At 46.7% G+C, this 12500-nt stretch overlaps 1 protein-coding gene across 1 annotated transcript in view; it reads left to right on the forward strand.

Moving 5' to 3' along the window:
• lsamp (limbic system associated membrane protein) overlaps window positions 1–12500 on the forward strand; it is a gene marked incomplete at both ends in the record, with an annotated part of 275123 nt that overhangs the window by 258292 nt on the left and 4331 nt on the right. Inside the window, one exon of the mRNA XM_083637792.1 lies at window positions 114–252. Coding sequence (XP_083493918.1) covers window positions 114–252 — 139 coding nt within the window. The remainder of the gene's footprint in view (window positions 1–113; window positions 253–12500) is intronic.

Genomic DNA, 12500 nt, shown 5'->3' on the forward strand with positions numbered 1-12500 from the left:
GGTTTCCCAGATGACTGATGTCAGTGTGTGATGACTGACGTCAGTGTGTGATGACTGACGTCTGTGTGTGTGTGTGTGTGTGTGTGTGTGTGTGTGTGTGTGTGTGTGTGTGTGTGTGCGCGCCTCTGCAGACCCTCCCACCATAAAGAAAACCCAGAGCTCAGAGACTCAGGTGGGCCGCATGGCGATGCTGCAGTGTGACGCCACCGCTGTGCCCACGCCAGAGTTCGAATGGTACAGAGACGAGAAGAGGTAAGACTTGACACACACACTGCTCGCATATCACAATTAGACTTCTGTACAGACTCGGCTGCTTGATATTTCAGCTAAAGCAGCACCTGATGACACGATGAAAGGGTTGGACGGGTTCTAAGCGTCTTACTCGAGACGCTTCAAGATCAATGGCCACGGACGAAGAAAGAGAGGATGACTCTGCAGCCTCTAGATTTAGGTCAATGGAGTGACATGATTTGAGTCGATTCACTAGGATCGTATTCACTAAAAAATTGATGCACATCCAGTTGTGGCACTGTTGCCTCACAGCAAGAAGGTTTGAACTTTCTGTGTGGCGTTTGTATGTTCTCCCCGTGTTCGTGTGGGTTTTTTCCGGGTGCTCCGGTTTCCTCCCACCATCAAAGACATGTAGGTTAGTGTTAATAGTCATCTGTTCAGTGCCCCTGAGCAAGGCACTGGCGATCTGGAGTTGGTCCCCGCCGGGCACTGCACTGCGGCTGCCCACTGCTCCTAGTTCTAGGAAGGTTCCTAGAGGATGAGTCAAATGCAGAGGATGAATTTCCCCACAGGGACAAAGAATAACTTAAACTCATACAAGCAAAAAGCCCCCTTCTTCACTATCTGCAAGAGCAAAATGCCAGCTTCCCCTGACCAAGACTGGAACCCTTGCTTATCATTCAAGTTCATTTATTTTTCAAACATGTCAAAGGACGTTACAGAAACCTAGATTTAACTAATCATCGCGGCGCAAAATTATATATTATAGTATGCAACGAAAAACACAAGGGAGCAAAAAAAAAATGCAAAAAATACAAAGAAACATATATTGGAGAGTCATGGCAAGCATACATAACCAGTGGTTCTCAACCTGGGGTCCGGGGATCACCAGGGGTGCTTAAGGGGGTTCCAGGGCTCCCCAGCAAAGTGATGAATTCTTAAAATCCAGTTGTTAGAGAATGATGATGAATGACTATTTTGATCATAGTTTCGCTGTTATCTCTCCACCTAGATAAGTCATGGAATACTGGACAAAATCATATCTAACAGTAAAAGAATATCCTCAGATTTGGACCTGAGAGAAAAGATCTTATCAAATGGGGGTCTGTGGCCCTAATGTGTACTAAATGACCTCCCTATTAACCTTACTACCTTAGACCATCACTGCAAGCAAGGAAAAACTCCTATGAAAACCTTATTAGGAAAAAAAAATCTTTAGAAACCTTAGGTGAGGTTTGCTCTATTACTTGTGCAAACCTTTAGTGAATGTGGGCTTTAGTCACACATTCATTCAGTAGCTAGCTGCCCCTAGTGGCCGTTAGGACGCATGGCATTGTCTACTACAGACGACACTGCAGATCGTTCACCCGCCTCCTCTCTGTCAGGCGGCTGAGCACTGAGCAGTGTAGGCTGCTTCATGTCTCTAACACTGGGTCTTTGTTTCCAGGGTTTTGAAGTGGTCAGGGTCACCAGCTTTCTACACGCTTTGTCCTCAGTTGATTCCTGCTCATTTCACAAACGTGGCAGTGGCACGCTGCGTTCATCACTCCATCCTTTGTGACTAAGACCACTCTATCTCTCTGTGTTCTACCCCTACGCTTTGTGTCACTTAAGGCCATTGTATCTCTTTGTGCTGTACTACCCTATGCTTTGTGTCACTAAGACCAATCTATCTCTCTGTGCTCTACCCTACGCCTTCTGCCTTTTCCTTTGTGTCACTAAGGCCACTCCAGAGCAATTTAGAGAGAGAGAGTGGCGTCAGCACAGGACCAAAATGCGTGACTCATTAGCCAATGAACAGCCAGGAAGGGGTCTCGCGCTACTTTTGAATGCTAAAATAAAGCTGATAATGTACAATTTGTCAAAGTCAAAGTACAACACAAACTGTCCATTTTGCTGCAACTCGACAGTGCTGCTTAATCCAGAACCTTACTTCCTGGAACTCTTGAGAGTAAAAAACTGGTCCATTGGAGTGAATGGAGATGTCATGACTCTTCTATATAGACGGCTCGGGGCCACTCTATCTCTCTCTCTCTGTGCTCGACCCTACGCCATGGCTCTCTTTGTCAAAGCGGGCCCTCACAACGACCCCATTGTAATATCCCTATGTTAATTTGATGACATCATCTGTATCGTTTGATAATGACTAATCACCCACTTAATCACTTCCTAGGCTGTTATTCCGCTGTTAATCGCACATTAGCATGAAAGATGGCGGCAGGTCCTGAAATATTCTTTTGAAGAGAGAACGGGAGGATCAGATAGTACACTCCTCCTGCATGTGATTCATACTGTCTCCCCCCCCCCCCCACACACAAAGTTCACCTCATTTTCATATCGTGATTCTTCCAGTGAAATGGAAAGTAAGCACACCGCATTGTGATGTGAAATTGCAAAATGTAAATATTACACGACCAGGCCGTGATCAATGCTCGTTGGGAAGCCGCCAATTTAAGTGTTGCGCAGAAATCGGTGGAAGAAAACACTCCAAGAGCCCTGAACTGTGTGATGACATTCAGAGGCGACGATGATAACCGGTCCTTCCGTTCCAACACTTGTCACTTAATAACCCCCCCAAGATTGCAGGGCTGCTGCAGCCGGCCCCAGCTCTGCTCGCCACCCGGGTGGAGGGCTTGGATGGTACACGCTGATGATAAGGAAAGCCACATGTAGAGCGCCGCAATCTGCAAACTCCATTCCTTTAACCCCCGACAGGAAAAGTCCTCTGAAGAAGGGGGAGAGGAAACGTCAGAGGAGTTGGCACAAGTGTTATCACAGACATTGGTCTGTAAAATAATAGGCCCTATCACGCGCGCCGCTCGGAGTGAAAAGATTTATGGTCGTTGAAATATTTTTGCATTATCAGTTGTTCCGCAATTTTTTCCCTGCCTCCATCTATCTCCTTTGTCCCCTGGAGGATCTTGGCTGAGCGCCTCCGCTTGGTCCCCTTCTCTCTCTCCCTCTGCGACAGTGGAAAAGTGTTCTTGCACTTTCTCCTTGGATGAGGATGTTAATGCACCATAATAAGAGCATTTGTCCTTGCTTGGCTACTTAATTTTATGGGCCCCTCCCCAAGAATCAAAGCTAATGCGACGTAGCCTATTGTAGCCTGATGTGGAGGTGGGCTCTTGTTGCTGCTGCACCTGTTTTCCTGTTAATCACTTTAACCTTCCTGCTTCCTGGTTCCATGGGGGGGCTCTTCAGTGGCTGCCCTTAAATCCCTGTTGGAAACACAAAGATCAGATGCAGCTCTGCACCAGCAGGCTATGTTCTATACTCTTTATATATATACGATGCTATTGGATTACTTCACTGACTGACTGATATCGCTTCTTGTGTTTGCCAGTAGGTGGCGCTATGCCGGATTGCACGAAATTCGGCACTGCGCTCCATCAGGTCCCCCTAAGCCCACTCCCCACGTTTGAAGTTGATCGGACAAACTTTTGGACAAACCGCTTTGTGTTTGCCAGTAGCGCTATGCCGAGTCTGTGTGTGTGGGATGGTGTGTGGCGGTGTCTATGTCTGTGGGGGGGGGCGTGGTATCGGTCGGCTGGGCTGGCCGTTTCACTCTCTCCTTAATTCGAATTCTGTCAACAGCCAATCAGATTGCTTTGTTTCACTCTCCTTAATTCGAATTCTGTCAACAGCCAATCAGAGTCTTTGTTTCACTCTCTCCTTAATTCGAATTCTGTCAACAGCCAATCAGATTCCTTTGTTTCACTCTCTCCTTAACCCTAACCCCTCTCTCTCACTTACACGCACGCACGCACGCACGCATGCACGCACGCACACACACACACAGACACAAACTTAAAGGACTAGTGGCAATGAAGGCAGACTGTTGTGTTGCCTCGTGTCGCCTCTGTTGGGGCCAAAAAGTTGCACTTGAAGACACCACAGAGACGACAGCTGACGGTCAACTAGCATGTAGATTCTGCGGCCTACAAACCAGATCAGGTCTAAAACAAACTGAAGTAAAGGAGGAAAACACTTCTGAGTTCAAACAAACCACTTGAAACAGGCTTGGCCCTAACAAGAGGGATCTCCTCTCCCTGCTATCTCCTGAGCAGAGAAGCATGCTGGTGAAGCCTCACAACTACGCTGCTATCTCTCCCTGCTATCTCCTGAGCAGAGAAGCATGCTGGTGAAGCCTCATGGCTCTCCTCTCCCTGCTATCTCTCCTCTCCCTGCTATCTCCTGAGCAGAGAAGCATGCTGGTGAAGCCTCATGGCTCTCCTCTCCCTGCTGTCTCCTGAGCAGAGAAGCATGCTGGTGAAGCCTCATGGCTCTCCTCTCCCTGCTATCTCCTGAGCAGAGAAGCATGCTGGTGAAGCCTCATGGCTCTCCTCTCCCTGCTATCCCCTGAGCAGAGAAGCATGCTGGTGAAGCCTCATGGCTCTGCTCTACCTGCTATCTCCTGAGCAGAGAAGCATGCTGGTGAAGCCTCATGGCTCTCCTCTCCCTGCTATCTCCTGAGCAGAGAAGCATGCTGGTGAAGCCTCATGGCTCTCCTCTCCCTGCTATCTCCTGAGCAGAGAAGCATGCTGGTGAAGCCTCATGGCTCTCCTCTCCCTGCTATCTCCTGAGCAGAGAAGCATGCTGGTGAAGCCTCATGGCTCTCCTCTCCCTGCTATCCCCTGAGCAGAGAAGCATGCTGGTGAAGCCTCATGGCTCTCCTCTCCCTGCTATCTCCTGAGCAGAGAAGCATGCTGGTGAAGCCTCACAACTACGCTGCTATCTCTCCCTGCTATCCCCTGAGCAGAGAAGCATGCTGGTGAAGCCTCATGGCTCTCCTCTCCCTGCTATCTCCTGAGCAGAGAAGCATGCTGGTGAAGCCTCATGGCTCTCCTCTCCCTGCTATCCCCTGAGCAGAGAAGCATGCTGGTGAAGCCTCATGGCTCTCCTCTCCCTGCTATCTCCTGAGCAGAGAAGCATGCTGGTGAAGCCTCATGGCTCTCCTCTCCCTGCTATCCCCTGAGCAGAGAAGCATGCTGGTGAAGCCTCATAAATACGCTGCTATCTCTCCTATGTCAAGATGTATGTCCACATGAAAAGGTGTACCGCCTCACCCGACGGAGCATCATTCATCCCCTTAACTGCACAGCATCATTGACTTCGCCATCTCCCGCTGAGATTGCCTCCGCGGGATCCAAGAGTCTCTGTGGCGCTTATAGATCCAATTAGCCTCAGTAGAGTGTGATCCATCATGATCCCGGAGCAGCTCGCCCACAGAACCTGGCTGGTTCTTTGATCAGGACCCTCTTCAGTTCCTAACTGATCACTGCTTCTACCTGGCTGGTTCTTTGATTAGGACCCTCTTCAGTTCCTAACTGATCACTGCTTCTACCTGGCTGGTTCTTTGATCAGGACCCTCTTCAGTTCCTAACTGATCACTGCTTCTACCTGGCTGGTTCTTTGATCAGGACCCTTTCAGTTCCTAACTGATCACTGCTACTACCTGGCTGGTTCTTTGATTAGGACCCTTTCAGTTCCTAACTGATCACTGCTTCTAGCTGGCTGGTTCTTTGATCAGGACCCTTTCAGTTCCTAACTGATCACTGCTTCTACCTGGCTGGTTCTTTGATCAGGACCCTTTCAGTTCCTAACTGATCACTGCTACTACCTGGCTGGTTCTTTGATCAGGACCCTTTCAGTTCCTAACTGATCACTGCTACTACCTGGCTGGTTCTTTGATCAGGACCCTTTCAGTTCCTAACTGATCACTGCTTCTACCTGGCTGGTTCTTTGATCAGGACCCTCTTCAGTTCCTAACTGATCACTGCTTCTACCTGGCTGGTTCTTTGATCAGGACCCTTTCAGTTCCTAACTGATCACTGCTTCTAGCTGGCTGGTTCTTTGATCAGGACCCTTTCAGTTCCTAACTGATCACTGCTTCTAGCTGGCTGGTTCTTTGATCAGGACCCTTTCAGTTCCTAACTGATCACTGCTTCTAGCTGGCTGGTTCTTTGATCAGGACCCTTTCAGTTCCTAACTGATCACTGCTACTACCTGGCTGGTTCTTTGATCAGGACCCTTTCAGTTCCTAACTGATCACTGCTTCTACCTGGCTGGTTCTTTGATCAGGACCCTTTCCTAACTGATCACTGCTACTACCTGGCTGGTTCTGTGATCAGGACCCTTTCAGTTCCTAACTGATCACTGCTACTACCTGGCTGGTTCTTTGATCAGGACCCTTTCCTAACTGATCACTGCTACTACCTGGCTGGTTCTTTGATCAGGACCCTTTCCTAACTGATCACTGCTTCTACCTGGCTGGTTCTTTGATCAGGACCCTTTCAGTTCCTAACTGATCACTGCTACTACCTGGCTGGTTCTGTGATCAGGACCCTCTTCCTTCTTCTTCTCTCTTTCCTTGTTAAAGGCACTGCATGATGAGATGTCTTAGTTCTTAAAATGAGAACTCACTGATCTGGGCGGCTGGCTGGGGTAGATTCACTTTCAAGTCAATCCAATTAAATAAAAAATCTGAATCAAGCTGGAATTCATATGACGTTGGTCGTGTCTCATTATCCATTTTTATTTCTTATTTTGTTTATGAGATTTTTTTCATGGCAAAATATTTCCAGGTTTTAAATATTTGAAAATCCACTTCCAGGACTGATTGAATTGAAAGTGAGGACCCCAGCCTTGCTTCCTGTAACCCCCCCCCCCACACACACACACACACACACACACACACACACACACACACACACACACACACACACACACACACAAATATAATTATTTAATTTTAACTTCAGCTATGATGCAGTATTATGGATGTGAGTTAAGGTTACTGTGATCTCCTCATAGTTCATTACATGAACATCTTTAGAAATCCGCGTCTGTCTACAAAGCCATGTTCTGAACGGGGGAAGTCACTCAGCTGCTTGCGCATTCTACCATGGGAAACCTAAAGTGAGTGGGCGGCCGTGACGGACAGATGTGTTTGTTCTTTTGTCAGACGATTCATGATTGCTGTCACAGCCTCCTGACCATTTTCAATCATTCCCGGGTTACAAGTCTCAGCAGGACTCTCCGCCTGATTTCATTTATCATCAGCTGCAGCCTTGAATCATCACAGGCCCGTCACTCTCTGTGGCAGTGATAACCTACATTAGATGCTCCCCACACGCCACACAATCAAATCTGTCCATGTGATGATGATCTGCTCCGCTCTTCTGTCTCTGCTGGCCGGCGCCGGCGACTGCAGACCCCAGCGCACGCTCCCACTGCCCTCCACTCTGCGGAGGGGTCAGATCATTCATTCACATCGAATCCAAGTTTAAGGTTACAGAGTGGCTCTGTGTATAAAGGTGGTGAACATCAAGCACACTCAGTAGACCGCTACTGCCCTCTACCTGCCAATTACACTGCAAAAAAAAAAAAGAGGTACAAATGAATTATTTCTGCCAGATTTCCTGATAATGTGTTACTTGCGGCTCAATGTGTTAGATGAAGCTGGCAGAGGCGGAGGCATAATTCCAGCATGAACTTTAACTCAAACGTGCGAGATGTTCTGGGCTGATGCTCCATGTGGGCCAACAATTTAAAACGTTAAAGTGAGCAGCCAAAATGTGGACGTGGTGGTATTCCCAGAGAAGAGAGAGACGTTAGAAGCATGCAGCTTTTCGGGTCAGGGATCCAGTTCTGCCGTTGGGGCCTTGAACTCACAACCTATTTCCAAAATAAAGTCTGACTCCAACCCAACGCGAATAACCCAAACTTTACAGGGAGAGAAACGGGAGTTACATCTCTTCTGACCTGCTTCGGTCAGCTCCAGCTTCAGATTCCCCTGCAATAGCAAAAAAAACAAAAAAAAACAATCATACGCTATAATCTGTAGTAAAAAATAGCTGCCTGCGTTGGATGCTGTAGTGTTGTGTGGTATCTAGGTCTCTCAGCCCGCTCTGTGGGCAGATAGTCCTGTTTAATAGTACAGTCACTGCTCATGAAGACACACTGGAGAATATATTTGCTGCCGGGCCTTATCATTGGAAGGGCTATTCTTTAGATGGAGTGGGGCACGCTCAACCTCCGTTAGACGACACGCACGCGTGTGCGCGCGCACACACACACACACACACACACACACACACACACACACACACACACACACACACACACACACACACACACACTCTGCCGCCCATTCCCAAGGTGTCCCTATGGGAAAGGACCGCAGCACTTTATCAAGTTCCTGCACCCCTGCTGGGCTAAATTATGATGTGCGCTTTCCTTTTTATGCTAATTCTTTTCTATGGACTGAGTATGACTCAGCATAAACTCCCGCTGCCTCGCTCCAGTCCGGATTAGCACATTTACCCCGGACTTAAGCGGGAGGATTAAGTCGAGGCACCTTAAATTAACTTCACCTTATCCATGATACGAAGTGCTCCATCAGCCTAGAACAAGTGGAATCCATTAAGTTCCTTCGGTAAGTTTTATTCAGCGTCGATGATGCGAGGAGCAGTTCATCACCGGGGTACACACAGTCTTATGTCAGCAAATTCTATTGATCTGTTTGTTCTGAAAGGCGTTCAGGGATGACATCATAATTGATTGTGGCCCCACTGGTCGTTAGCGCTCCCAGAGGTTAAGGGTAGGATACTCAACTTTTTCATTCTAAAATATGAGAACATGATCCTATACTGCCTGTTTGACCGCTAAACCAGATGTGCTATGCTAAGAAAACATCCTTATAGTGAAATTAGAGGTTTTACAGTTGGAAATGACACGTTAGGCCGATATCAAAGAGACCCAGGAGGATCAGTGTGACTCTGACCTTCACACAGCTTTTACCATTTGGCTCTTTTTGGTTATGGAATTAAGTTGATTCATTTAAGTCATTAATGTGTAAAGCAGGAGGAAATGGAAGTGCATCAGCCTGCAGAGTGAGACGGCTTACTGAGAGAGAGCTGTCTCTTATTTTCTCTCTCTCCACACATCATCTAAAGGTCAGAGCAGAGCTCCTCGCTAATGATGTGCACCACTGCGCATGAAAAGTGTTGTTACAACGCCATGTAGGCCTATCTGCTGTGTAGACCTGTCTGCTGTGTAGGCCTATCTGCTGTGTAGGCCTATCTGCTGTGTAGGCCTGTCTGCTGTGTAGGCCTATCTGCTGTGTAGGCCTGTCTGCTGTGTAGGCCTATCTGCTGTATAGGCCTACACTGCTGTTTGACAAATTAGACGCCGCCTACACTCAGAAAGTTCTCTGACATGAAAGTGACCCCTGCTATTGCAAAATGACTGCTGGCAAAAAAGAAGAAGCGTAAAACTCATTATGGAATTTAATTGAAGTTATTAGCTATCTAAAGACCTTTACTTACATAATAGAGACATTTTGAACAGCTATTAACTTCTATTAAAAGTTTTCCTTTTTTTTTGCCCAATTTTGGAGATCATTTGTGTGGTTAATAGCCCTATGCGCCGATGCTTTTGTTTTCTTACAGCTGATAGAGTTTTGGAATTTCGCCCATTCAACATCTTCGACAGTATCTATCTAGTTCGACATTCATTCTCCAGGCGCTAACTCCAGAACATCAGCAACTGCATGACAGAGCTGTGTGTCATGGAGCTTATCGAACCGTCAGCCACATAAGTATGGACCATGGAGATATATAATTAAACCTGGAGAAGGCATGGCAAGATGGTGACGCATTCATTCCAATGAAAGTTGCTCACAGACAGAGCGCATGTACAGAAAAGGTTTATTCGACTCCTCCAAGAAAAATGTACCCATAATTTAAAACGTGATCTTTCAGTCGTTTTTTACTTTGAGTGACACCCAGAAAAGTTTCCACTGAGTTTTAAAGCTGCTTCTTTCCGCATGTATGTGTATGGGAAAAAGCTTTCTGGCTGGTCAAGCGTATCATGTGACTTGCAATACTGACCTTGGCCACAACACAGAAATTGCTTCACAGCCCAGAGCTGTTGCTGGGGGGCTTGGTGGACAGTAAGCAACACACTGTTTCTTGAAATCAGGCTCTGTGTGTCTGGGTCAAGCTTGTTCAAACCCACAGAAGTGTATTTTACATTCTAGTCAAGAACACAATGTTTCCAAAGACACCAAGTTACAGAGTTAAAGTGACTTGTATAGAATAGCTACTGTAGAGTGCAACCATCCAGATTCCATTAGATGTAATGGTGCGGCTATAACAAAATGGCTAGCTTCAACAAAATGTTGGAACAAGCAGATACAGAAGAATTTAAGGGGAAACTTCAGGGTGCAAGGAGAACATACCGTAATTGAATTCATACAAAAACTAGAAGTGCACTCGGACACCTTCGCCAAGGCCAATACTCCAGTCTGCTATGATGATATTAGGGCTGGGCGATATGGCCTCTAAAGAATATCGCGATGTTTTTTGGCTATATCGCGATACACGATATATATCTCGATATTTTTGAAATCTCTCATAAATGCTCGATTTAACCCTTCAGGGTTCATACACATTTTGACCAATGGATTTCCATGACTTTTCCATGACTTTAAACCAAATTTCCATGACCAAACATTTTGTAAAGTCTCGTGTATACATGAAAAAGTCAGTGAGTAAAAATATTCTATGTAATGTAACTACTAACAGATTACAATAATTGATTTGTTTTTGCATTGGGGCCAGTTCTATAGTGAGGCATGGAAAGCCTCACTATACGGCATCATATGTGTCGTTTCACTTTTGACTGAAAAATGATGCCTCTAGATTAAAGAAAAGACACGTACGTGATGTTGACTTTTATGTAGGCTAAATCTGCGCATTCGTTTTCCTTATAGATCATGACTGCCCCGCAGCTAGCTACGTTAGCTTCACGTTACCTTGCATGTAACATTAGCGTTAGTTGCTTTTGGAGACACAAACCCTGGACCTTTCATTTTGAGTAATGCATGAGGTTCTCTATGCTCTATGGTTTACGCCAGCTCTGGGAGTATGAATTGCTTTAAATGCGGGGATTTTGGTCACAACAAGCTTGTGGACCGCTGCCTGCTGAACTAGGTAGCCACAACCAGCTAGCTACCGTTAGCCACCACAACAGCTAACGTTAACGCCAAACAAATCCGCTGCCTCCTCCCCACGCTTGGTTTAGCGTAACGCCAGCTCAGACGTTCCCCTAATCTCAGAGACCTTGCGGGACATGTATTGCAAATTGCAATAGTGGTTGTTTTGTTATCATTTGAAACAGTCAACAGCCACACTGGAGGCGGCCATGTTTCGCCAGCTGCTTGGGTTGGTTGCTGCCGGGGACGGGTGTGTCTGACGCGGTTTGACACGTTTGATCCATGTGATTCCCCCTCCCTTCCTGAGTGTGACAGAGCTCTCCCTTGAGAGGGAGAGCTGACAAGAGGAAACGTGAAGCGAGTCATGCCGTCGGCTTAAGTTAGAAAACAATGCGTGACAATTAAACTCGAATGTTCGCGATATAGTCATTTCTACATCTCACGTGGCACAATCCGCGATACATCGAGTATATTCGATATATCGCCCAGCCCTAGATGATATGCACATTTTCTAAGTCGGATCGGAACCGCGGCCCAGTAGATTTTCTGTGATCCTGCTACAGTAACAAGCAGACAGGCAGGCAGGCAGGCAGGCAGGCAGACAGACAGACAGGCAGACAGACAGGCAGGCAGGCAGGCAGGCAGGCAGACAGACAGACAGGCAGGCAGACAGACAGACAGACAGACAGACAGACAGACAGACAGACAGACAGACAGACAGACAGACAGAAAGACAGACAGACAGACAGACAGACGGACGCACAGACAGACAGATAGACAGACAGACAGACACACACACAGACAGAAACACAGACAGACAGAGAGCAGTAAAAACATAACCTCTTTGGCGGAGGTACAAAATGCATACTACAAAATTGTACGGTTTTGTCAAAAGTGTTTATTATTTGCAATAGTTTCTATCATGAAGAGATATACAGGGGCAGAGTTGTGTGTTTGGAATGTTACACCACATAGAGAGAATCACCTAAGCAAGCTGCCAGACACCTTCTGATGACTGTCATATAGCTGTATGAAGGATGCTCAGTCCTAACTTTAAACAGAAACTTTATGAAGATTATGAATACTAGAAACTAGAACTAGAACCAAAGTGCAATTACAATGTTGGATATTGTTGGATATATGTTGTTTGTTAATAATAAAAAAAAAATGTTTTGCCTCTCTTGCCCTCATGGGGCAAGAGAGGCCAGGTGACCCGGCTGGGTCACCTGGGCGAGGGTGTATGATGTTGCGAGACCCGAAACATCCT

The sequence above is a fragment of the Poromitra crassiceps genome, assembly GCF_964638095.1.
Source record: "Poromitra crassiceps genome assembly, chromosome: 5".
NCBI lineage: Eukaryota > Metazoa > Chordata > Actinopteri > Beryciformes > Melamphaidae > Poromitra > Poromitra crassiceps.